Genomic DNA, 27,700 nt, shown 5'->3' with positions numbered 1-27,700 from the left:
CGGTTCAAATTGGGACCCATGCTGGACTGAATTTTGACCACAGGCCCAGCTGCTCCCCAGAGTTTCATACAGGGGATTGAACCTGGTACCTTTTGTAAGCAAACCATGTGCTCTGTCACTAGGCTATTACAAATGTAGCTGCTTCAAATGTTATGGAAGAAAGATAATTGCATAGTTTGTAAGTTACAGCTGGCTGGGTGTGTCTTGAAACCTGTAACAGGCCAATACGGATGCAGACTTCTGCCACTGTGATGAATGTATCTCGTTTCTGTCTGGCCCATTTTTACCTGGTAGTTTTTTCCAGGCCGAATATAAAGTTGGATGGGGAAGCTAAACTGCCTAATCCCAACTTCTGCTGTTGCTCAGAAGTCTCTTAGCAGGGGGGTGTGATCAGAAACAGTGCAGCCTAAAATGCCTCTTGCCAAAGATGCTGCAGAAAAGAGGTCCAAGCATTTGGACAGCGAAAAGCTTTCTCTGGGCAAACAATGGGAGACACTACAAGGAAGTCTAATAACACTCTGTACAACAAGTAGAACCTTGGGATCAGAGTTGCTCCTAGTTGTTCTTTCCCTGTGGTCCATTTCCCAGGGACTTTTCAGTGTGTCTGCATCAAGAGATAGACGCAACCATAGCAATGCTCCACTGGAGCAACAAGGTTATTTTTAATTTTGTAATGCTGGAATGGTGAGACTCCCAACTTCCATCAGCTCCAGCCTGCATGGCCAGGAGTGATGGGACTTTGGGTCCAGCAAAATCTGCAGGTAAAAGGTTCCTCATCCCTGATTTGATAAAATGTAGGCACATAATTAGATTTACAATTCCCATCTGCCCCCAGCAGTAACTGAAGTGAGGCATGCAGGGTCTTCTTGTTCTCCACTATTGCTCCTAGAGGAGGGGTAGCCATTGCACTGTTCTCCAGATCTATTGGACTAAAACTCTCATCATCCCTGACCAATGCCCATGCTGGCTGGGGCTAATGGGAGTTGAAATCTGCAACAGCTGGAGGCCAGCAGGTTGGCTTTCCCTGTGCTGCAGTTACGTGTTCCGACTGTAACCTATGCAACTATCTAGCTCATTTATGAAAGTGGGGAGCTAAGGCATCTTCCTTTGGGGGGTGACCAAAATAGCTCTGGTTAAACCGGCATGGCAAATGTTGCAGAGCCCTTTCTCCCTCCTCATTGAGCTGCCTCAGCTGATGGAAGTTGTGGTCCAAAATACCTGGAGGACAGCAGGTTGGCAAAGTGTCTTGTACCAAGAAGGACATCATGGACTGTAGGCAATATGAGTACTGAGCAATTCTTCCCACCAACACGACTTTATCCCAATGAGACTTTGTTCCACTGTAATGACAATGCAAAAGCTTTTTCTCTGTATGTCTTTGTGTTTTCTGTACCTACAATTAGTACAGGCACATGTAGAAACTTTCAATACCAAATAAAAGCTGGGTGCCAGCAAAAATGGATACCTCAGATGCTGACTTCTATGCAACTCAAAAGACAGAAATCAAAGGGGTGGACGCTGCCCAAAGGAGGTGGTGATCAACAACATGCATCTCTCCCCTCCTCGGTGAGACTAAAAAACTGTGCAGACTAGTGTTTGTATAATGAAGACGGCATGGTAGGAAGCGAACTTTACACAGGCTCATTCATTCCGTGTGGAAATGCTTCTGTCCACCATGTGATACAAATACTTACATTTCATATGCTGTTTTCTGACATGGTGACTGTCCCAGTAGGAAATAGCGTGTCTGAAACACCTGCAATGAATTTTAAGTAATGTACCCACCCAAGCAAACAGACTCCAAGTGAACTCTGGTTTTAATGGTGAACTGGTTTCATAGATGAGGGTTTGAAGTTTCTCTTTAACATGATAACTTGAACTTCATGCTGTAAGTGTAATGAAACCTTTGGCCTTCATTTTTGAAATTCATTTCCTTCTGCCATTCACAAATAAAGTGCAACCACTCTTTGCTGTTTCACACAGTTGTAGTTTCAACTTCAGTAGATTATTTGCTTTTCCTCAATTCCACGCTTAACTAGGGAAATTGTGACCTTCAGTCACCTGGGTGATGTATGATAGGTAGAATGCAAGTACATTGATGTGGGGTTGGGGTACCATGAAATTCTACTGCAGGAACATGAAGCAATATTCTTCTGTATTGATCTGGATTCTAAATCTAAGAAGAGTGGGGAACCTGGGCCCCTGCCCAGATGTTGCTGTGCTTCAGTTCCCATCATTCCTGGCCTTGTTGACTGGGGCTGATGGGAGTTAGTGCCCATCAACATCTGGAGACACAAATGATTGAGAATATTGAAGAACACCATGGGTGATTTCAACCACGTATTGGCACAGAGGTTGGAGCAGAGCTACTTCATAGAAAGTGATGCTTCTTTCAAGGTGCCAAGCCAAGGACTTCCACATGGTCTTTCAGGTCTGAAGAAATCAGTTTAGCTTCTCCCCTCCCACCTTGTGTCTTAACATGTTTGTTTCAGACAGTAGTAGTAAGACATTGTGCTGGAGAATTCTATTTTCCTAACCTCTCTGTATAAATGATACTCATTTCGCTGAAGTCATATTTCTTGAGAAATCACAGCGTGGTTCACTTGCCTAGAAAGGACCTCCAGTGCTGCAGGTGAGGTGCATCTGGCCTTGTGGATCACACACTGCTGTACAGCTGCACCAATAAAGAATATTCAAAGCTTGCAAGAGTCCTGCCTTTGAATTGGAAAAATGAACCGTGCAATGTCATTAACATTGGGAATCTTGATTTGCTATCTAAGCAAGGGACATATCCTAGTGTGGCAAGGTAGAAGGCCAAATGAATTTGCCTCTGGCACGTGTGCCCACCCACTGGCGCACGTGCATGCACTCCTCCAGCACTGTTTGCTCATGCAATGCAACTGGCCCTGTTACCTCTTCAGCTTCTGACACCTCTTCCCAGTCTTCTCCCTCTTCGTTGTCCCACCACCACTCCCCGGGCTCTGACCTTTCTTCTCTTGGTGGTTCCCCACCTGGTTCCTCCCACTATTTCTTCATATCCAAACAATCCATGACAAGTACTATTGTGCCAAAGTGGTTTTGCTTGGGATAGAAAATACAGAACAGAGAGAGGGTGGATTTTAAGGAATCTCTGAAATTATATACAAGGACCTGTGCAGAACATAGGAAGCTGCTTTATGGAATGTCACACCATGCAGTCCATCTAGCTCAGAATTGTCTACAATGACTGGCAGCAACTCTCAAGGTTTCAGGCAGGAATCTTTGATCCAGGGACCTCCATGCAAAGCAGATGCTCTAGTACTGAAGGGCATAGGAAGCACTACACCACGCTTCCTCAACCTCGGCCCTCCAGATGTTTTTGGCGTACAACTCCCATGATCCCTAGCTAGCAGGACCAGTGGTCAGAAACCTGCACTACAGAAAGGGGAAATTGGAGCCATACCATGTCCTGTCATAACAAAATAAAAAATAATAAAAATCCTTCTTCAGAGATATGAGGTATCTGAAGAAGTGTGCATGCACACGAAAGCTCATACCAAGAACAAACTTACCGGTAGTTGGTCTCTAAGGTGCTACTGGAAGGAATTTTTAATTTTTAATTTTGTTTTGACTATGGCAGACCAACATGGCTACCTACCTGTAACATGTCCTGTCATGGCTGCAAAAGACCACCCACTTACTCTGCCAGTTTTTCAGTGTACACTGGGGCAATGATGACTTAATTTTTGATCATTTCACCTGCCTTGGAACATCCAGCCACTTTCCCTATTAACAATTGCTAATAAAAGTGCAGATCAGCTTGATTCCTGACCCTCTCTGCAGGAGGTCGACATTGTTCCTTCCCTCCAAGGCTGTTACCACTGAGGAGACAAAAGCATCTAACCTTTTAAATTCTCCTTGATTATTTTTAGCTTTAGCAAATGCTTTAGTTCACTAATATGCAGGGAAAGTGGGGAAGAGAATGTGAATAAGGTAATAGAAAGCTGTGTACACATGAATGTATTCCATGTAAGCTCCAGTACACCATTTTTATACAGCTGTCTAATATTTGAGCAACTTTCTAATAGCTGAGGGTCAACAGAATTGCCAGATACTGTTGTTGTTGTTGTTGTTGTTATAATATCCTGCCCAACTGGCTTGGTTGCTCCAGCCACTCTGGGTGGCTTCCAACGCATATAAAAACAGAATAAAACATCAAACATTAAAAACTTCCCTTCAGGTGTTTTCTAAAAGTTGTGTAGTTCCTTATCTCATTGACATCTGATGGGAGGGCCTTACACAGGGTGGGCGCCACTACCGAGAAGGTCCTCTGCCTGGTTCCCTGTAAATTCACTTCTCGCAGAGAGGGAACCGCCAGAAGACCCTCGGAGCTGGACCTCAGTGTCCGGGCTCAATGATGGGGGTGGAGACACTCCTTCAGATATACAGTACAGAGCCAAGGCTGTCTAGGGAAGGGGTCAGCAAACTTACCACGCCTTGGGCCAGTGTCTCCAGCGCCGATCGCGTAGCAGACTGGAGGGCGGGGGAGCGCAACCCATACGCATGTGGACATGCTATTTCCGGTGCACTTCTGGGTCGGAGGAGCACTGGAAATAGCTTGTGCGCATGTGCACGGGCCTCCTCCGACCTGGGTGTGCACCGGCGCGTGCGCACAAGCAATTTCTGGTGCTCCTCTGTTACAGAAAAAATCCAGGTGCGAGGCTGCTCGGCCACCTGGCACATCGGGCAAAGCCCGCGAGTTCTTGCGGGAAAAGGAAGGAGACCAGCCACCAACCGGAGCAAAGGCAATGATAGACGTTTATTGCGCAACAGGTTCAAGGCAAGATTGAACCTCAAGGGAGGGGTGTCAAGAACTTTTAAAACTTCCCTCATTCTCCCAGAACACATCATCATCACTACATCACTGCTACATGGGTAAGCATCATCACTACATCACTGCTACATGGGTAAAACGTCAGAAAAGGGGAGGGTTACACAGAATTAACATAGAGGAGATAAAATGCAAATGTGTGATAAACACTGAGGAATTCACCCTGAGTGTTTCTCCACCACAGGACAATGGGTTTGGCTGGCATGGTCTATCACCCATAATGGGTCTGGAGGAAAGCAATTAAGCTGGCGATTGTCCTTCCTGTGGGTACGTGGTCTGTCGCTTGAGAGATAATGGCGGAGACTGAACAGTTTCTTGGTCCTTGGCCAACTGAGTAAAATAGTACCAGAATGAAGAAAATCCGACAAGGCACTGAATTTATATGAATTTCTATACTTTTAAGGCTTGTAGCAACAGAAAAGTCCAAAAGGAAAAGTCTTAGGCTGGCGGATTAAATTGTATCTCTTGCCTTGATTAGATCAACAGAGGTGTGAAGTTCTGATTGACTCAGTTCATTGTCCTCCCAGGAGGGAGCCTTCAACCTTTATTCATGGGGTTTGGGAGAGGGTTTTTCTAGGCAGATTGTGTGGTGCCTGGTTGTGGCGGGACAAGGGGGCTGCTGTTCAGGGTGGGTTCCCCAGAAGTCATCATTTCGGTCCCCTGCACATTTATTTGAAAGGAGACTTTGTTTAGGTGCCCCCCCTTCCATATCACCTCCAACCTGGAAGTGGACAGCTGCACAGCGCCGCGTCACCTCAGTAAGAGTGGGTGGCAGCAGCGGGCGACAGGGGTCACCACAGGTGGGATAAACAAGTCCCTCGGGTCTTATCCCGCCTGCGGCCCTTAGTTTGGGGACCCCTGGTCTAGGGCTTTTAGGTCAGCACCAACACTTTGAATTGTGCACAGAAACATACTGGGCAGGGGCGTCTCGTCCATAGGGGCTGGTGGCGCGGTGCGCCAGGGCACAGGGCCCCCCGGGGCGCCCCCGCGAACCCGCCGGCATACCAGGCACCCCCGCCCTCGCGGGCGGGCAGGCGGGTGCTCACTCGCGCGCCAGCTGGCGGGTTGCAAGCTGGCTGCCCTCGCCTCCCAAAGCCCCAGCTGGAGCGCTGGAAGGGCGCGCAAAGCCCCGTGCCGCTCCAGAGCCACACCCCTCATCCCCCGCTCGCCCACCCCCCCTCCTGAGGGGCGGCCAGCGCGGGAGGGAGGCGAGCGGAGAGGCCGATCCCTCCCCTTAAACCCCGCTCCTGCATCGTCTGACCTTCCAGACTGATCCTGGGGAGTCTGGCAAAAAGTTATAGCCGATCCATCAGCACGTGGGCTCCTTACTGCTTCTCCTTTGGAGCCATCTGGGTAGCAGGAGTATATGGTGGGGAGGGCGCTGGGCGGATCTTTACACCCCGACACCTCATATGCTAAAGACACCCCTGGCTGGGTCGACAACTCTGGAAAAGGGGGGGGGCACCGGAGGAATCTTTGCACCAGGGTGCCAGATACCCTTAAGACGGCCCTGATACTGGGAGCCAATGTAGGTCTTTCAGGACCGGTGTTATATGGTCCCAGAAGTTGCTCCCAGTTACCAGTCTGGCAGCTGCATTCTTGATTAGTTGTAGTTTCCGGGTCACCTTCAAAGGTAGCCCCACGTAGAGCACATTGCAGTATCCCAACCAGGAGATAACCAGAGATGCACCACTCTGGTGAGACAGTCCGTGGGCTGTGCCTTCTCACTTCTCTGTACCTTGCAGGGTGGAGCATCTGTCTTGCCTGCAGAAGATCCCAGATTCAATCACTGCCACATCCAGGTAGGACTAGGGAAGATTTCCTGTCTGAAATCCCGGAGAGCTGATGCCAGTCAGTACAGAGATAATGCTGAGCTCAATGGTCTTACCTGGGGTCAGGCAGTTTCCTGTGTTCCTAGACTTGTACAACTTCTGCACCACCAGCACAGCTCTGAAACAAAGTATTCACCCAAGCCACGTAAACAGGGCATAAAGACAACAGAACAACCCCATTTCCAACCTCCCCCGCCCATTATAACTGCCACCCAGCAGCTTCTAGTCCTGAATAGATTCAGTTTGGATCGCATTTAGTGTGAACTCACCCAATCCATACTTCCTGAAAAAATATGCGAACCAAAATACAGCTATCCTTCAAAATTTGATTTCTCTGAATTTCTCAATTCTCCAACTAAAAATTGTGTAAAAGCTGTATATTTTTATACAAAACTGTATAAAATTTTATATTTTGACCTTTGAAGCCCTTCACGGCCTAGGACCCTTGTACCTACAGGACTGCCTCTCCTGGTATGCCCTGCGGAGGACTTTAAGGTCTATAAATAGCAACACCCTAGAGGTCCTGGGCCCTAAGGAAGTCAGATTAGCCTCAACCAGGGCCAGGGCCTTTTCAACACTGGCTCCAGCCTGGTGGAACGCTCTGTCTCATGAGACCAGGGCCCTGCGGGATCTGATTTCTTTCCACAGGGCCTATGAGACAGAGTTGTTCCGCCTGGCCTTTGGCTTGGAATCAGCCTGATCCCCTCCCCCTCTTTCCTTTTTCCTTCTGTGATGGAACCCCTATTTGGGGAATTCCCTGGCTTTTTTTCTGGCCCATGTAGGACCAGTCTGGATAGTTGGCCTTGGTGAAGATTTGTCGTTTTTCTCCCCACAAACAGTTTTGATTCTGGGCTTCCACTGAAATGAGGCTGCATTTTAAGTTGCATTTTAATCATGTTTTAAAGTTGTATTTTAATCCATTGTTTTTATGCCTGATGTTAGCCGCCCTGAGCCCGGTCTTGGCTGGGGAGGGCGGGGTATAAATAATTTTTATTATTATTATATATGGAGAAAGTGTGAATGAATATGTATATAGTGGTGAAAATTACATAGTGCTTTGCATTGCTTTCTTTGCAAAACTGCACACAAAAACTTACAGCGGTGTACACTGAGATGCTGGAGACTTTTTATGAATACTTTTTAAAAAGTCCTAACTCATGTGGAAATGTGCAGAATTGAATTTAAGATTGGAACAATGAGATATTAAGATAAACTCGTCTATAAAATTATAGTAATACCCTCCTTGAAAATAGGGAGATTATTCTTAATTCTATAGTGGTCTGCTGCTCAAAAGACCCAGACTGAATTTCTTTGTGTTGTTTTTAGCAGAAGAAGAGATTGATATCCAAGACCTGAATAGGCCACCACCCCATGTTTTTTGGAGTTCACCAGTCTTCACTGTCACAAGCGCGTGCAGTTAGGAAATCAGAAACCAAATTAAATCTAAAAGCTTGTTCCAAATAAGAATATTTCAAAGCCATTAAAATTAGACAAAAGATTTCAATTCCTCCCTGCCCTCCCTGAAAACAGCAGAGTCACCTGGATCTTAATCTGCTTGCTTTTAATTTCCTCTTTCGAAAAAAGTCCTGCTGCTACCTCCTCGAGGCTTTCAAAGGGAGGAAGATCAGCTGTGTTTATCCATTAGAGAGGAAGGCGCTCCAATTCCTTCCTTCCTTCCTCTCACTCATTACAACTTAAGACTGCAATTACAGTCAGCATGAGGGAGAGGGTTTGCGTGGTCACCTGGAGGAGATGCTTCAGCGGGGGAAATGGGCATCTATAAAAGGTGAGAAAGTACGACTCAAAGGAGGCGCCAGAGGCAAATGCTCTTCCTTTCCTTTCTTCTGCTATCAATCAGGTAATGTACTTAAGCAGCAAATGCATTCATTTTGCATGCACAGGACTATTCTAGGTAGTTCACTCCATTTTTAATTTAATTTTTATTTTGGATTTTTGCAGAACGGAGAAGATTGGGATGCTGTTTGCCGGTTCCTTCCTGTTGGTCATATCCTTGACAATCTGTTCCGCCCAGCACTGGTCCTACGGCCTTCAACCTGGAGGGAAAAGGGATGCTGAAAATCTGATAGAATCCTTCCAAGAGGTAAGCATGCTTCAGAAATTACCGGTTGAAGATAAAGTCAGGTCCTCCGTAACTGTTGGGTTTGTGTGTGTGTGTGTGTGTTTGTGCGTGTGTGCACATGTACAATGCATGCAAAATAAACATGTAAATCAGAATTCTGCACCCAGGTCACAGAAATTCTGCAGGAACAAAAAGCCAAATTCTGCAAGCTGAATAAGGCTACAGTCAGATACATACTTCTCTGGTAGTAAATCCTATAGAACTCAATGGGATTAAGTGTATATAGGCTGTCTACATATAATTTCTGGGTAGATTAGTATAGGATTGTGCTGTAAAATTATGCACCCTAAGAAAACTGCCATGATTGTTCTTACCCAACTGAAGCCAATAAAGCTTACTACTCAGTGGACAGGCATAGGATTGTGCTGTTGATATATATTAGATCCATACTTTGTCATTGCTAGAGTACACCTACTGACATCAATGGGACTTGTCCGTCATGACTTATTAGTAGTGGTTAGAGTATTGGACTAGAACCTAGCAGACCAGGATTCAAATCCCCACTTAATCATGAAGCTAAGTGGGTGACCTTGGGCCCAGGAGAGCCAACTTGGCCCTGCGACTGTGGGTGCCATGCAGTGCCACCACTAGCTGCTTTTCCATCCCCTGAAGGTGGTGGCAAATAGAGAATGGTCCCCAGCAAAGAGCCCTACAACTGCATGCTGTGATGCTCTGAGACTCCCTGGCTGGGGCTCCTGCTAGCTGAGGATGATGGGAGTTGGAGTCCATCTGGATGGCCTCAGGTTCCCCATCCTTGGAGCGGACCATACTGGCTCACAAAGAGTCCAGGGCCCCCAGCAAGAAAGCTCCCACGAGGTCCTGTTCCAGAAGATTGTGTGTTCCTCCCTCCAACGTTCCATTCTATTCCTTTTCCTTTTCTGCAACACAGATCACAACTGAGCTGGGTAAACTTGTAAAGCTGCAGCATTTCGATTGTAATGTGCCACGTCAGCGCCCAATATTCAGAAGCCTAAAAGCTGCCCTTGTAAGTATATTTTCCCCTCCTTTTCTCTCCTTCCCAGGGATGCTGACTGCTAGTACTGACAAACAGTTTCTCTTGCTAGCTAATCCTAACACCAACACTAATAATGGGTTGTCTCCAGGGTTAGACATACTCAGAATAGACTCAATGAAATTAATGGACACGGCTTAGTTCCATTGGGTTACATCCAATACTGGTCCTACTCAGAGTAGACCCTTTGAAGTAAATGGCCATGGTGACTTCAGTTCTTTCATTTCAATGGGTCTGTTCTAAGTAGAACATATTTGGTCACAACCCATTAATTCCAATGGGTCTACTTTGAGTAGATCGTATTTGGCTGCAACCCAATGCCAAAAAGCAATTAAAAAAAAATACGATGCAGCCTGGAGCTTAAAAGCCCGTCTCTGTCTTCTAGCCTGGTGAGAGGGCACCTCTTCTCTAATCCAGGCTCTTTGGAGTGCAGGAAACCAGTATCAGAAGCTTTATTGTCCGTGAACTCTTGTTTTGTTTTGTGTCTATGTACTTAAATATTGATATATATTTTTCTAATACTGAATTTGTATGTGTTGGTTTTTGTTATTTTTGAATTTACTGAATTTTCATTGTGGAAAAGTGGGCTATAAATAAACTTAATCCACCAATTCTGTAAATTTATACATTGCAGATCTTCCTAGTCTGCACAATGAACTTTTAAAAAAAAATTTAAAGTATTTTTACTGTAATACAAAGAATGCAATACAATAATCACATAGCAAGATAGGTAAACCTCAAAACAATTAAATAAAGGAAAACAGAGAAAACAGAGGAGGTAAAAGAAAGAAAAAGCACAGACAAGTTGACAAATAACCTAAAGGTTGGACAGGGGCGAAGGGACAGAGGGATATATGGAGGAGGAGAATGCAAAACTGCATTTTGAGTTTGTTGCTGAATAGTCTTTCTAGAGGCTCATACAAGAAGATGAAAGAAGCTGTTTCTCTATGGCGTCATTAATAAGAGAGAGAAAGAGGAGCCAAGCTGCAGCAAAAGCTTTGGCACAGTCTGTAGCAAGCTGGATGGCGTGAGTCAAGTTTCTCAAGCAAAGTTGTGTACCAAAAGTGCCTATCAGCCCTCAAGGGTAAAGTCCGAGGCCAACAGCCCATCACTCCTACTTGTAAATACAAGGTGTTTGTAAGGGAGCCTAAGGGCACACAGGGTGCTTGCAAGTCTTATAAAATCTAGAAAACAAATAAGATATCAACAGGGTGCTGGGCTATGATCTGGGAGACCAGGGTTCAAATCCCCACTCAGCCATGAAGCTCTTTGGGCCAGACACTGCCTCTCGGCCAAACCTACCTCACAGGGTTATTGTGGGGATTAAATGTGTGTGTGTGTGTGTGTGTGTGTGTATACCACATGTACACTGCCTTGAGCTCCTTGGAAGAAAAGGTGGTATAGAAATGAAATGAATTCAGTATATCCATTATAATGTGAGGCGGGGACTGCCTTTTAATATCTGTAGAGTGTTTAAAAATGATGTGTTTGCCAGGCTACCTAGCCTAGTAATTAGAGCAAGGAGCAGACAATAGGTTCTTTGGGGTATCCAGTAAATGGAGGCTGACAGGCTCTTAAAGTAAGGTTACCAGACGTCCCCGTTTCCTGGGGACAGTCCCCGAATTTACAAATCAGTCCCCTGACAAAATCCTATCATTCCTACTGAAGTTGAAAAGTGTTCCCGGATTCACTGAAAAAAAATCTGGTCACCTTATCTTAAAGGAACAGGCAGAAGCTTTTATTACTTTAAGCAGAAACAAGCACAATAAGCAATAAGCAAAATAAGCAGTCTAACAAGTGGCACTTAAGAGACAAGATCAAAAGGATATTAGGGACATAACCGCAAAGGTGAAGTTCATGGTTCATCTCATTTGCTGCGGAGTCCCTGGGAGCAGCAGATCCTTTGCTCAGTTGATGGGACCGACACTGACATTGACCGGTAGGACTCAGAAAGCTGCTGTTGCCCAGCCCTCATATAGAGGCTTGTAAGTATGATCTAATAGCAGGTGTGCTCATTAAGTTCTGTTTTATCTCTGCAGTTGGCACAGTGTCCACCCTCCCTCTATTCCCTGCGATGAATCAAAGTTAATTGTCGGTTCCATCTTGGCTGGGCCAAGAGGGACATGTCCACTAGTCGACTCCTCTCCTCAGTTTGGCTGTCTAGACCAGGCATAGGCAACCTTCGGCTCTCCAGATGTTTTGGCCTACAACTCCCATGATCCCTAGCTAACAGGACCAGTGGTCAGGGATGATGGGAATTGTAGTCCGAAACATCTGGAGAGCCGAAGGTTGCTGACCCCTGGTCTAGACCTTCTGATGGGTGCCAAGTCTTAATTATTTTGACAGATGCAAGGTGTTAATCATACTGACAGAGATATACCGTAGCTTTGATTATAATGACATAGTTATGGCTGCAGCTAGCTCATTATAGCTGTTCATTATAAGTTATATATAACAAAGCTGCGTTGAAACCAGGAAGCACCAGCCATATCTGGTCTGGCCATGCATGATGGTGATAGCTTTACTATTCAAGATGATCTGAACATTTTTATAAGTTGCTTAAAAGAAAAGCAGTTGTAAACTTATTGTGTCACACAGGCACGTCTGACAGAAGGAGAGAATGGGCCAAAGAAGATTTGATTCTACAGAAGAGCCTTCACCAAGAAAAGATGAAACCACCAAATCTGACGTGGGCTTCACTCTGTTGCAGAACATGCAGAAGTATCAAACCGGGAACTTGGGAGTGGGGGAAAGCACACCTACCAGTATTAATGGAGCCACTGCATTGCTGAAGCACCAATTAAAAATAAAATAAAATTGAACTGCTTGACAATAGCCTCATATGTCACATTGTTTCACGCTGATAGGATGCAAAAAGAAAAGTGTGTTTTTGCTGGTTGGATTAATTTAACTATTGTAGCTTCCAAAAAAGCTTCTAGATTTTCAGGGGAAACAATCTCAAAAAGATCTCAAAGCACCCCCCCCTAGAACTAGAGTTATGTGGTTTTCCTGGGGTGAAGCTCTGATTAAAGCCATCTCATTCTGTAGTGCAAAAACATGTACTGTTACAGGAATTTTCCCGAACCACCCAGTTCCACAGGCACAACACACACACACACACACTTGAGTGAAAATATTTCTTTCTCTATAGTGTTTCTGTTATAAATTCATATAAAAATCAGCCGTATATGGGATTTGCACTGTTCTTCCTTTGTTCTACCCCATGGGGGAAGGACTGTCGAAGGGGGGTGGCTTCAGGTGTACCCAAGGCAGCCATAATCTCTCAAGCGTAAGGACACGTCCACAGCTGACTCTGCCAAGCAGAGATCCACCTCTTGGAAATGGATTCAACAGAACCGAGACAAAAGACAGTGGTTGACCCTCCCAGTGAGGGGCAGGAAAACCTATGAATACTTTTGTTCTCTGGAATGTGTGTCTGGGAGGGGTGAGAGGAGGAACAAGACAGGTGTCAAAATGCTCAGGTTTCCACCTTGAACCCTCCCTTTTTGTGATGTATTTCTGATGTAACTGTGATGTGGCAATGATGTAGTTTTAGGGGTGTATCTTGATGGTGGGAAGGTAATAAAAGTTGGGGTCTCTTCCTGTTCGGGGCCTTCCATTTTGTTCCACCTGGTGGCAGGTGGGGGCCCTGTGGAGACAGTCTTCACTAAAGACCAAGCCTACTGGCTGCTGTTTTGCTCTGGTATTCCTGGCTGGTGTCCTTGTTTTTTGTCCAAATGAGCCCTCAGATTTCTCCTTTAACATACTGTCTTTAACATTAATATCAATATTAGAATGGGCAGACTTCAGATGTGATTGGTCTCTTCTTACTGGAACCTCTTGGTCTACCAACCAGAGCCAGATGCTAAATGTATGGGGATTGTGTCTAAGGGTTCCCCGTACTCTTAGAACTAAGATCCAAGGCTCCTCTAAGCACATATTCAATCCACAAATTTGACTGCAATACCAGAACTGAGCTCACACAGTCTTTTCAGAAACAAAAATTCACACATGGTTCACTCCCTGGTTTTGTTTAGGTTTTTTTTTGGGGGGGGGGCACAGGACAACCTTTTAGTGGGAGTCAGAAACTGTTCCTGATCTACTACAGATTCTGAGCTACTTTTGCCCATCTAGATAGCTTACAAAACATTGTTTTTAGTTTCATAGAATCACATTTTTCAAGTTGGAAGGGACCTTGATGGCCATCTAAAACCAGCGAGGGGAAAACCTATGACCCTCCAGATGCTGCTTCCACCATCCCCAACTATTGGTCAACCCTGATCCAAACCAACCTCCTGCTTAATGCTATAATCTTGCAACAGCAGCAAATGCCACTGCTATTAAAACACCTCCAGTGAAGGAGAGACCAAGGCAGTATTTTCCACTGTCAAACAGCTTTTAGCATTAGGAAGTTTCTCATAATGTTCAGTTAAAATCTACCACCCTGCAGTTTCCATGTTAGTGCTGGATCTGCCCTCTAGAGCAAAAGAGAGCAAGTCTCCTCCATCTTCTATGTGAAATGCATATCTGCTCACTCATTAATCTTATCAGATTAAACACAACAAGCCAACAATATCTGATAGAACTTGGTTGCCAAAACCTCTCACCATCCTAGTCACCCTCCTCTGGCTTGCAAGGGATTCTGGTAATAATCTGGCATAAAAAAGAAGAAACAGCAACCCATGGGCAAGGGGAGAACAGTAGATGGATGGGGCAGGGAGGAGTCTGCTAAGAAGCAGAGGGTGCTTCCAGATAACCTGTATATTAGGCACTGATACTTACTTGTTTGTAGGGAAATTTGACAACTTTGGCTATTTATTGAGCATTCATTCTGCTTTGTTGACAGTGAGGTTAGATGAAGCCAAAGCAGGTGTTCTCTTTCTCCCTTTCTCCCAGTCTCCTTATGGGAAAATGTTCAATCTTTTGCAGAGGCAGGTTTGTTGCATATAACCTCCCAATCAACAATAATTATGGAGCCTGAATTTGCCAGTATGTGATTGAATCCCACCCTTAAAAAGTGACAGTCTTTCAGACATATAAGGATGCAATATCTTCTGGAAAAATATATTATTTTCAAAACTGATGTGGAAAACTAAGAACCTGCCCTGGGCTTGGGGATGCTTTTTGGGGGGGAGGGGTGGAATCTACCTTTTAATGTGACATAGAATGGGATAGAATTCAGTGGAGTTCCAGCTTTGTTCCATCTAAGAACAACATTGTTCCGCCTTTCTTTTTACCTTCTGGAGGTCAGCAAGACCATTTTGCATGGATGTCAGGGCTGATTTGCCTGGCTGACTTTCCTCTCTTGCCTTTGGCATGTTCTGCAAAGGGGGGAAAGGACCAAGTGAAAAGCAATGCACTGATTTCACCTGTGACCACTTCCTCCTTCAAATGAATTCTGGAGCATGCCCCCGAAAGAGGGTCTATGCTTCCCACCATCCGACAAAAAGTACAAAGAAAAGAGAGGCAACACTTCAACATATAGATAATCATGGTTTTCTCTTTTAATATTTTCATTTACAGTTATAAAAATAAATAAGGCAGGTCAGTCTGGTGCAATAATTCCTGTACTGAAAATAAAGTTTTAACTTAACAATACTTCAACAGGTGTGATGATGTGGGGCGTGGTGGGTGGGCAAACAAAAATGGGAACGGCATTTAGCAGTCATTAACAAATCTTTGGGTGTACCCTTTGCACTATAAAACATCTCTCAAAGGAGGTCCTCTCAACTCAAGTTGACCTTCATACACACTGCTTAAATGGCATAACAAATTTGCTGGCGTACATACAATTGTGCAGAGAGAGAAACCACCTTTAGCAATAATATGAGCATTCTGCAGTGTGGAATGCAAGATATGCCACCAAAGATTCCCTCCACTGCATTAACACAGCAAAATGTAACTCACAGAAGATAATAAAACAGAGCCAACTCTGGCATGCCCAAAACTTCCAAGTGCATCCCTGGAGAGCACTGCCTATTTATTGATACCCTGCATTTATTCCATGATGGGCCTGAAGTACATTAGGTTCCCAGGTGGTCTTCAATTCAGACCCAAACTCGATTCATCATCTTCAGAACACAAGCCCTGCTTTATTCTTTTCATCATGCTCTATATTGCACATATAGCACATGAGTCAGAAGGCAGTGCTGCAGTGAAACTGATGCAGGTGATGGAGGCAGCATCACCAGTTTTCTTTAGTTTGGGTTTCTTTTTAGAGGGACAGAGATAGAGTGAATTGGTTCAATGGAGTAATGGTTTAATGGGTTCTTTGTTTTTAATGCTCTTAAAAACAAAGGGGCTACGAGGTTCCTATAAAAGAGGACAGAAGGAAAGCAGGCACAACAGATAAAAGATTCCAAGTAAGTGCATGAGAGTGCAGAGAAGAGGGCTGAATCTTTGAGTCTGGGCTACAGTTTGATAAGGACATGCTTGTGTGCTGAAGACCCCAAGTTCAATTCCCAGCATATCCAGTTAAGGTGGTGAGGGGGGGGGCACACCCTGTTTTGATCCCTGGAGTGCCACTGTTGTTGTAGGCAAAATACTGAGCTACAAAGACCAACTGACAATTCAGTATAATGCAGTTTTATGTGTGAAATGTTACAGTTTGGGATTAAGTATAGAATCCGGGGACTGAAAAAGATGCAGACTAAAAGTTGCCACAGAGGACAAACCTTAAACCATGCAAGGCAATATTGTACATTTAATGAAATGGAACCTTGCAGACAAAAAATGCTTTTCAAAGTTAGAAGTAAATTTCAGTTGGTGAAGGTGGCTCAGGACTCTTGAGCTTTTTCTACCTTGTCCAGGGATGACTGGAAGACAGCAGTCAATAGGATCCAGGTTTCCAATTCAAGAACAATATATATCTGATGCCTTCTGTCATGCACTCTAAAAGGAGTGTGAAACATGGCCAGGATGTCCCCAGGAAGATGCACCAAGCTTTCCCCTTGGGGCTGGGGAGGGGGGCTCTTAAGACACTTCCATGTAACCAGCACAACTGGAGCCTTATGCAGTGTGCCTTTGAAAACATCTAACACTTGCTTTGTGATGAGAATCTGCTATGAACCCTCCCACCCCCCCAGCCAGTTTATACAATCTGTTTCCTGGAGGTACCTGGGCAGTAAAAGGAAGGCAGCCCTTATCTAAAGTCAGACAGAAGTTGGAGAAAAGATTAGATGTGGCAAGCTCAGTCAGTGAGAAGAAGAAGATGCAAAAAGATTGCCACCTTATGGCCTTGGAAGGGTAACAGCTGTGCAGAATACACCAGATGCATTTGCATTTGATGTGAGAAGCAGTCTGCTTATACTTCAGGCAGAGTAAAAAGAAAACATCCAGTTATGCAAATGGATGCAGGTGCCCAATTTGCATATCAGGCATAAATCTTAATCTGGTGACTGGATAGAGAATCAGACTTACATGAGGCATTATGCCTGGTCAAACCTCAAGCTCGGCTGGACAAATGGTCCACCTGGCCTTCGGCATCATCTATCCCGATTAACAGCTCTCTGAGTCTCGAGCGGCAATTCTTCCAGTCACCTTCCAAATGTATTTTTAAAAAGCTGAAGAGACACTGTGGAGAAAACCTGGGACCTCATGCCTGCAAGGTGTATGCTCTGCCACTGAGCTATGGCTCCTCTGCCCAGTTGCTGTGACTCTTATAAGAGGGAAACTCCTTGGAGGAAAGGTGGGAAAGCCAAGGGCAGAATGAAGGCTGCATCTTTAAAAATGGAAAAATCATTATGTATAACCCTAAAGTCCCCACCCCAGCTCTGCAGCCACTTTGCCCAGGGTGGATACATGTGACTTGAGTCACTGAGGCTGAAGCAAATGCAAAGTGGTTTTTGTGTTTGTGGGGAGAGATGCTGAACACAGTACATCAAACTATTCTTTAGAAGCATCTTAAGTAACTGCTGGTGGTTTCTTGAACACACAATACAAAACTTAGGAATGAAAACTGATGCTGTAAGTGCACAAGCACACACCACTCCTTCCCAATTACCCTGTTTGGATCCAAAACCCAATCATCATGCTTTTAGTGCCTGGAATGACACCTGACAGTTCCAATCTGTTAATTACATGGATGTGCCCCCTGATCAATCAAGGGCATGCATCTGTGGTCTTCTATCGCAGACATTTTGAATTCTTCCTCTTCCCTTAATTATTTTATACAATCTCTGCTTTGAAGGGCAAAGTGCAATCTTGGGCTTGACTATCTGAGAAAGCCTTATGTTATATTCCTGGAAGTGGGAACTACACAGAGATCAATGCAACCAAATGATAAGGAGATCAGATTGAGGCTGCCCAAATGCACATAAAATGGAAAATGACTGCTTACACCTCTGTTTACCCTGTAACTACAGGGTAAAGCTAAAGTGGACAAACATTAAAACTTTATTTGGACTTTCAATTCCTTCACACAATTAGAATTGCACAAGAGAGAAGAGAAGGGGTGTGATGACTGACCCTTCCCCTCCAGTTGAGAGCCAGTGTGGTGTAGTGGTTAAGAGCGGTAGACACGTAATCTGGGGAACCAGGTTTGCGTCCCCGCTCCTCCACATGCAGCTGCTGGGTGGCCTTAGGCTAGTCACACTTCTCTGAAGTCTCTCAGCCCCACTCACCTCACAGAGTGTTTGTTGTGGGGGAGGAAGGGAAAGGAGAATGTTAGCCGCTTTGAGGCTCCTTCGGGTAGTGATAGAGCAGGATATCAAATCCAAACTATTCTTTTTCTTCTCCAACCTGCCCTACGCTCACTCCAGTCAGTGCAAGGAGACCTGCGCCAGCAGTGGGAAGAGGACTTACAGTACCCTCACTGCTGTCTTCAGCACTTCCCTTTGGTTCTCTCCCCTGGAGAAGACAAGGAACAACAAGCTGTAAGCCATCTAGCCAGGTGAGAGGACCTCTTCCCTCCAAACTGTTTTTGCTGAGGCTCCTTGGAATGAAAGAAGACCAGACCAGCATAAGCAGGTAGGACTTTTGTTTACATAAACATTATTTCTTTTGTAATATTGAATTTATTCTGTGTTTGCTAAAATTTATGGTTTTTGCCCTATTTGAATTTATTGATGTTTTGTAAACAGACTTCTCTCCTTCACCCCAATGCTTTGTTCTTGAACGTTTATTGCAAGCCACTTTGGGCACAGCTCACTGTGGAAATGGAGCATGCAAAGAAATTCAATCAATCAATCAACCCCATGTATTGGAAGAGCCTGCAGTGGAGAGCCTGCTATATTTGTGGAGACTTCCTATGCGATTTAGGATCTTGCTTGTCAATGAATGGTCACCCTCCAGCACAGGATGTGAAAGAGAGAAGTGGTGTTAGCCAACACCTACCCAACTCACCCTCTTGTAATTCTACTTGCCTGGGGGAACTGAAAGTCTGAATATGACTAATCCAACAATCTGGATTAGTTCTGGAATATATCTGAGTCTCTCTCTCTCTCTCTCGGGTTAGGCAATGAGCGAGCCTCTGGTACAAAACAAGGAAACATGGAAGCATTATTTTACAAAGTCAAAACAAAAAAACCCATGAGTGTAAATACATTACAGGCCTAGACATGTGGCTATACATACATTTGCAGTTTAGCAAAGAGTTCAGTTGCTAACAGGTCTTCGTTTACAAATCTTGCTTTGGGAGACCAGGAAGCACCATTGTCCACAATCTGTCCTCTAAATTCTCAAGGATAATTACATCTTTAAGCCAGTCTTAAAGGCAACAAGCTACTTGACAGAGGAACAAAAAAATGTACACCAACAATTTCGGTAAAAGTAAGAAAAGAAGTTGAAGTAGTGTACTTAACCCTGTTTGTGTGCAAAGGTTGGATAAGTTAAGACAAAATGAGGAACTGACAGTATAAATGACAGCACTGGCAAAGTCCTGAGAGAAAGAAATACTGAGAACTTCTGCTCTATACCAGAACTGTACATAGTGGAACAAAATGGGTCATGGGGATAGTGCCCTCTTTTCATTGACAAGAATCTTCTGAATAATATCCATGTACTTGACAAAGTAAAGCATCGCTTGAACTTGTTGGGGAGCTTGTGTGGAAGACTGCAGCTTGCTCTGTGGATACACCTGTCTGTTCCAACATCATCTTTGCCTGGGTGCAGGTGAACTCCTCCCGAGAATCCATTGTAGCCTTGATGGACGTCAAAGGATGCCTTCCATGCTACAGTGCTTCCCTCTTGCTTTAAAGAGGATTAGACAAAGTCATGGAAGAGAAGGCTATAAGGGGCTATGTTCTATTCTCCACTGCTGGAGGCAGCAGGATTCTTAAAACGGGTTGCAGGAAATCTCAGGGGGTGGGGAGAAGATGCTGTTGCACTCAGGCCCTGGCTGTGGGTTTCCCACAGGCAACTGGTTGGCCACTGTGAGAACAGGATGCTTTGGCCTGATACTGCAGGGATCTTCTTATAATCCATTTAAAGGCCAACAATCACCAATAAAGTGCAGAACTCCACTAAGGAAAACAGCTTTAGCACAGCTGCTGCCTTACTGGCATCAGAAGAAGAGGGTTGGAACAGACAGATTATTGGCCAGCTGAACCTGTCAAAGCTCAGATGCAGGCTGAAGGCCAACATGTTAATGCTTGGTGCCTTGATGTGCAACTGGGAAAATCAGAAGCTTAGGAATCAAACAGCAAATCACTGACACAGATTAAACGGCTTATTTTTGTATGGCTGAAGAGGGTGCAGCTGTTTGTCCAGCAGGAGGAAATCACTGGGAAGCCCAGGAAAGAGAAGAAAAACATATACATGAAACAAGACAGCAGACATTTCATTCAAGGGGCGGGGGCTGGCCTGGAGTTTTCATTGCAGTCCTGGATCTGAAGAAATGACACTGGATTTCCTTGCTTTTGGAGGAGGAGGGGGAGGCCTGACTTCCCGCCTGTTGGGCAAAGGTGGAGCGACCTGTAACCACACAAACACACACATAGATTGGCAAGTAAACAACAAGCAAACCCAATTCTCTATATTGCTTCCAAAGGTTAACAGGACCCTGCTGGGTGTCAGGAACTTCTGGATTTGCATGCAGCTGCTCCATGTGGTGAAATCACTGAACTGCAGCCGGCAGCCTTCTTGGTAAAGAGCCTTCAGGACTGACTCCATCTACCCAGTCTGGCCACTGGATCCTTCTAGGAAGGAAGCAGGGGGGCCAACTTGAATAAAAAATGGGGGGGGGCAGGTAAGCCCTGACCCACGTAATCAATCACATGACAGAGTGCACCTACACCATCTGAATGGCAATGACCATTAACTTTTTTGGGGGGCGGCCCCCTCAAATATTTTATTGGGGGGGGACCTAAGGGACCTCAGAGCCTCTAGGAGTTGGCTGCTATGGCAGGAAAGAATATCAAGGGCTTCCTGTTCCAGCTTCCTGCTCCAACTTGAGCTATGCTAAGGTATTTGCCCAAACACACAAAGGGTTAAACTGTGGACACATGTCCCACCCCCAACCGCTCTTCAGTTCTTCATGCAGTTAGACTGAGTTTGAAAAAGAGTTTTAAAGAATGTTCAATAAAACACACTTAGAAAGCTCCCCTCAAACAGGAACCCTGGTTCATCAAGGTTTCCAGTCACAGGGAGAAGTTCCAAGTGTGTTCAATTAAATGTGCTTTAAAACTCTTTCCAGACTTTGGTGTTTATTGTGCGCAAGGGTTCCAGGAGCAGCTAGTGCACCAGGAAGCATTGGGAGCTGGGGGTTATGTTCATTACCCTCCCCCATTTGACCGTTTGTGGGTTCAGGTAAATGACTATTGTCTGCACCGACTGACAGCAGCTTTCTCAGGTAGAGGTTTCTCTCATTACCTACTGTCTCGGGAACTTGTGCTGCTTCAGATATTGTTAGGCTGCATCTCCCACCACACTGTCCATTGGCCATGCATGGGGGATAAGGCTATCAATGGTTACTAGTCATGGTAGCTATATATTACCTCCAGGATCAGAGGCAGTTTGACTGTGGACACTAGTTGCTGTGGAATGTAAGAGCCCTGCTGAGTTAGACCAAAGGCCCGTCTGTCCAGCATCCTCTTCTCACAGTGGCCAGCCAGATGCCTATGGGCAGCCTGCAAACAGGTCCTGAGTGCACAGCTCTCTCTCCTCACTTATGATTCCCAGCAACTGGTATCCTGAGACATACTGCCTCTGATGCCAGAGGGAGAACATGTCCTTCACGCAATTCGCCCAATCCACTTTTACAGCTGCCCAAGGGGGTGGCTATCACTACTTCCTATGGGAGTGAATTCTATAGCTTGACTGCACTGTGCAAAGAAGTACTTCCTTTGGCCTGTCCTGAATCTTCCAACACTCAGCTCCACTGGATGTCTAACACTGGATGAAGAAGAGCAGAAGAGGGGTACTGCACAGGTGCCCTTGCTTGTGGGCTTCCCAGAGGCACCTGGCTGGCCGGCCATAGTGAGAAAAGAATGCTGGACTTGATCGGCACTAAACTGGCGGAGTGGGGGTGGGGGAGAGACTCAACACAGGGCTGCAATTTTCAGCAGCAGCCCCACCCACATCTTTGCAACATCCAGCGCCCAGGGAGAGCAGATATTCCCTAGGCAAAAAAGAAAAAGAGAGAACTGTATACTACCACCCCCTTTCTGATTAGAATTTTTCCAGCCACTCTGGTGGTTCCAGGAAATGAGCCAATGGCCTGGCCAAAGACATCTTTTCATGCAGTACCACCCTAAAAAGCCCCTGGGGAAATTTGCACTGCTGCCACTATATGAAATAACTCAATCCAAAGTATGTCACTTTCCATTTCCTTACCTCTGCGGAGTTCCTTGAGCTGCTATTGCATTTGGGTGGAGGTGGGGGTGGAGTGCTCTGCAAGTTAAGAGTCACTAATCCATCTGCCTGCAAAGAAGGAAAGCCTAGAGACAGAGAAAAGAAAAAAGACCGGCGGGTTTTTAAAAAGGCAGTTGGCGAAAGACAGGAAACTGCCTTGTGCTTTTACACACACACACACACACACACACACACACACTTTAGCAGGTGATTCTGGACAGATGTGTCAATTTGGAATCCCATTTGCAATTCCCCAGCCCTAAATGTCTCAGAAGTTTTGTCTGTGCTCGTCAAATGAATCTAAGTGCATGTGAAAAATGCACACCTGGGACAATGGGAAAGGAAATCCAGAATGACACCAGAAATGTCCAGCGGGGGTTCCTTTCTCATTGGACTTCATCCCTCACAGTTTCCTGAACTCTAACGCCTAGTGATGGAATGAGAAAGTCATCCAAACTTCAGAAAGAAATTATGAACATTGTCTCAGTATTTGCAGCAAAGGGTAAATTGAATCAAGTCTGGGACAGCCTTTTGAGTTTATGGTTCATTTTAAGAACCACAGGATTAGGAAGGGCTGGGTGGTCCCTCTTCTATTTAGCTTTGGAAGACCTAGGTTTGCTGGTGGGGGAGGAAGCAGTTTCTAGCCCTTGCAGCTAGAGAAACATGTTTGAATTTGTGATGGTAAAACCATGCCAAAGTGGTTCCCAGTGTTGAGCAACTTGGTTCGGAGATAGGGATGGGGAACATGTGGCCCTCCATATGTTGCTGGACTACAACTCCTATAATCTTGGACAACTGGCCATGCTGATGGGAGATGGAGTCCAACATCTCAGGGGCAACAGGTTCCCCATCTCTGGTCCAAAGAGAAGAAATGTGTAAACCACTGAGGGGGAAAACTCCTTCTACCAACACTCTCTGCAAAATAAAACAAAGATGTGGTCTGCACAACGTACTTTGGGTTCTTGGCGTTTTGGGAGTAGTCGGCAGTGGGCTGAGAGGTGTGGCCTGCTGCAGTGATGAGCCCTGAAGTAGCGACAGTCTGCTCTCCCCCAGCTGGAGACTCTTTGGCCTTGGTGCTTTTCCTGATGCATTCTGCAGTGGTGGAAACAGACCAAACAAGAAAACAAAAAGATTTGTTGAAGGTGCTGGTGGTGACACTATGGGCATCATGGTGTTAGCTACTCCCCATCAGGAAGACTTTGCAATGGTCTAGGAAGGCTCAGTGCACAAAAACAGGCTGCTGAGAGGCAATATATTTTTAATAGGCTAAGGATTTGCATCCTATTAATCAGGGATGGAGAAACCTTTTTTAGCCAAAAGTCCACATTCCCTTCTGGGAAATGTGTCATTGGTGGTTGAGGTTCAGTGTCAAAAAGTTGGTGTGGCAACTTATTTAAATTTTACATTTGTAGGGTAGACTACAGTCTACACCAGTGTTTCTCAAATGTGGGTCTCCAGTTTTTGTTGGACTACGACTCCCATCATTCCTAGCTAGGAGAACCAATGGTCATGAATGACAAGTTTGAGAAACACTGGTCTAGACATATTAAAGTGAGAGGTTTCTATACCCACCATTTTCCATCCTCTACCCAAGCAAGCAAGAAGGACTATCATAGTTCAAGGACACATTCTCATCAGGCAAAAGCACTTGAGTGGGACACAAAACAGGCCTAGTGAGGGAGTGGGGGTGAACTGGGGAGAGTCCTAAGGGCCAGACAGAAATGCCCCCACACCTGAAGTTGCCCACCTGTTGTTTAGATCCTACAGTATATTCATAGTAGACAGTAACAGATCTTCAGAACATTCAAAGCCAGGCAACTGAGAACTAGGAACAATGGAGCTATGGTCCTACAGATGTTTTTGGACTCCAACTCCCAGAGGCCCAAGCCAGCTTGACTAATGATCAGGGATGATGAGAGTTGTAGTCCGGCATCATCTGGAAGGGCCACAGGTTCTCCATCCTTGGACTGCACCAAAGGGGAGAAACACAGAGAAACCACAACTGAGAGATTCAGTCTGTCTCTATTTGCTATCCACATTATTGAAGATCCAGTGCAAATACCAGTGGTGCAAATTAGGTTTCCATGATCATCCAGTTAGTGATTGAATCCACAGAAGTCTTGTTTGGGTGTTCAGTACATGTGATCAACCTCGTGAGAGGCAGGAAAGGTTCACTGCTACACCCCATGCCTCCCCAACACTATAAATGCATTTGGGAAGATGTCTTCAGCATGGCAGCATGCCAACCAACAGGTTCTTCCTGTGAGTTGACAGCCTAAGTGCTCAGGGTTCCAAGCTTACATTGGACAAATTCCTTGCAATCCAGCAGGGTTTCTCACTACAGATACCCCCCCAAAGTGCAGACAACACTGAAGAGGTGATGGCTCAGTGACACTTTTCAGTATCACATGATGTTAAACATGGGGCAAAGGCAAAATTACAGAGTATGACTTTTAACAAAAGTTTACATGGTTTTTCTTTTAACTCAGTGATATGACAGAGAGCAGCTCTGCATGCTGTAGGAAGTAAGGAGTGGATGTTTTCCATGGGCAAAACTGTATACTTGTAAGTGGGTACCACTTGTGCAGCCTCATACATGCAAGGTGTGCAATTTCATCTTAATCTCAGAAGCTGGAAATGCAGAGGTGTGATTCATTTGGACCTGCCTTTTGGGCACTTCTTGTCACACCCAAAAGCTACAGCCAGAGAGCTGGATTCTGATTGGGATTTGCACATCAGAGAGAAGGATGCTAACTTGTCCATCTCCCTGATGTACCAGAGTTCTGTGTGCAGAGATTTTTATTATTGTCCTTTTGTATGGAAGAACATTCAAGCATGCAAACTTCCCATCTGCAGGCTAAAGTGGTATAGTGAGAACTGAGCCTGAGTTAAGACTGCTGAAATTGTAACGGCGCTGCTTGATACTTAAGAGTGGTATCTGAGCACAGGGTATGGTAATGTAATTTGCAGCCGTGTGCTCAGAGGGTTTAGCAGTGGCCAACACAATGTAACCAAATGGAAAGCCCTTCCTTAATGTGATCATCAAATCTTCCACTATCTGAGCCTCTCCCGGTTTTTAACCATGACATAAGCAGCATGCAAAGCTAACAGAAAATGACAGAAGCTCCCAGGGGGGATTTCATCATAATTATCACTCATTTATTTACCATGATGGAAGTCAGCTCAGCCTCTGGCTCCTTCTCTGCAATGACCTGAGATTTGCTGAGGCTCCAGTCCTTCCGCCTGAATTTATTAGTCCGGTTCTCGCTATCATCCTTGGCCGGGAGCTCCTCCATCCTGGAGGATGTCAAATTCCTCCTTTCCACCAGTGGTTCAAGAATAGATCTGTAGCTCATATAGGAAAAACAAGCACAGATTATCCCTTCTCCTCTTGTCAGCCTGAGAAAACATCACAACTGTCCCCTGGAGACATGAAGCACTGGCAGTTTTGCCCTCCTACAGCCTAGATGGCAGATTTGCCAAAGTTCCTTTCGAGGGCAGGGGCTGTCCTTGCAACTACTTGCAGCAAAAGTTGCTAATGTGGTGCCCATGGGTTTAATGGGACCCTTGAGGTCTTCCCCTGGTGCCCATCAGCTATCTGACTCCCCACCAATTCAATGCACTCTTTGTCATGAGGTGGTGAGAGGAAGGCAGCCCTGTTTAGGGAAGTTTTTAATGTTTGATGTTTTACTGTATTTTTAACATTTGTTGGAAGCTGCCCAAAGTGGCTGGAGAAACCCAGCCAGATGGGTGGGGTATAAATAATAAATAATAATAATTTATCTATTTCTCCCTCTTAAACTATAGAGCTGACGAACGAAGTTTGGAAGAGTGTTGCTCTTCCCTGCTTCCCTTTCCTTTGCTTTTCAAAACTCTAATTCTGTTGATTCCCACTTTAATGAAGATCCCTTGGAAAAATGAATTGTGTGCACGCACACTATATTCCCATCTCTCGGGGGATGATCCTGGGGAAGGGGTGAAAGAAGTGACCAGAGAGGTGGTACCCATAGCAGTCCTAGAAAATCCAAATTTGCCCATGAGCCTAAACTAGTTGGGGAACCCTGACTTAGTGTACTAAACAGCATCTTAAGTGTTTTTCTGTCAAAAGATGGGAGAACACTTATTTTATCCTCTTTTGAGGTGGTTTCCTGGTCAAGTCTTAGAGACCTTTTTGAGTTTCTTCCTTGAGGATAATAATAAATATATTACTAAATAGGTGAGAAAATATCTCACAACTGTTTGTTCCAAGCTTGTCATTAATAAAAAAAAATTACAATTCTGAAGCTGTTAATTTTGTATTTTATCTATTGGTGGTTTGACCCTAATAAATACTAGATTGGATTGATTTCCTACAAATTCACTCACCCATCTGATCCTGGTCTGGAGGAAGTACTGTCTGATGAGGTAGAGGATGTTGATCCCACAGAGGAAGTCACAGAGGTAACCGAGAGCCTCCTCAAAGTGGAGGACATGATGTAGGGCAAAACCACTGACCCAGACCTGCTCTGCTTTCTCTCCGTCAGTGAAGAAGGCTGTGGTTGGAATACAAAGAGGAAAAGTGCTAACTGGGATTTGGAAAGGAGGAAGGAAGGAAGGCAGGTGCCCTCCTGGCTCAGTGCCCTCTGAGGGGAACTGGTTGCGCTGCCCTAAATCCGCCTCTGTTGAAAAAGCAAGTCAAGTCCCATGCACAGGAGAGAACTTAATTGCCCTTTTTGTGCTGGCTCCACTTGGGGCTAACTGGTATGAAAAGAGCTTTTAAACATCCTGCCTTGCTTGCCAGGCAAGACCTGCTCAGCAGGCCAACTCTGGAATGCTCTTGTGGGAAAACCATCGACTTCCTGCAAGACCTTGTGCAAGCACCTTGAGCCTTAGCTGTCCTGTGCTCCTGTAGGAATAGAAACATGGTTAAGTAGCTCTACTTGAAGGGCCAGCTCCATCGGGCCTCCTATTCCTTGACTGTCATTTGGTCACAGCTATTCCCTTAGGCTGCCTCAGGGGGAGAGATGAGAAACAGGGCCTGTTCCGCCAGCAAGACTGAAAGACCAGCTCAATCAAGC

General features: G+C 45.3%; 1 protein-coding gene across 1 annotated transcript in view; it reads right to left on the bottom strand.

Moving 5' to 3' along the window:
* Positions 1-18,585: 18,585 nt before the first annotated feature.
* DOCK5 (dedicator of cytokinesis 5) overlaps positions 18,586-27,700 on the bottom strand; it is a 155,170-nt gene continuing 146,055 nt past the window's right edge. The window contains exons 48-52 of the mRNA XM_033171850.1: positions 27,009-27,175; positions 25,811-25,988; positions 23,597-23,735; positions 22,626-22,729; positions 18,586-20,765 (exon numbers count right to left, since the gene is read on the bottom strand). Coding sequence (XP_033027741.1) covers positions 20,664-20,765; positions 22,626-22,729; positions 23,597-23,735; positions 25,811-25,988; positions 27,009-27,175 — 690 coding nt within the window. The 3' untranslated portion in view covers positions 18,586-20,663. The remainder of the gene's footprint in view (positions 20,766-22,625; positions 22,730-23,596; positions 23,736-25,810; positions 25,989-27,008; positions 27,176-27,700) is intronic.

The sequence above is a fragment of the Lacerta agilis genome, chromosome 15, assembly GCF_009819535.1.
Source record: "Lacerta agilis isolate rLacAgi1 chromosome 15, rLacAgi1.pri, whole genome shotgun sequence".
NCBI lineage: Eukaryota > Metazoa > Chordata > Lepidosauria > Squamata > Lacertidae > Lacerta > Lacerta agilis.
This window is presented reverse-complemented; position numbering and strand designations above follow the sequence as displayed.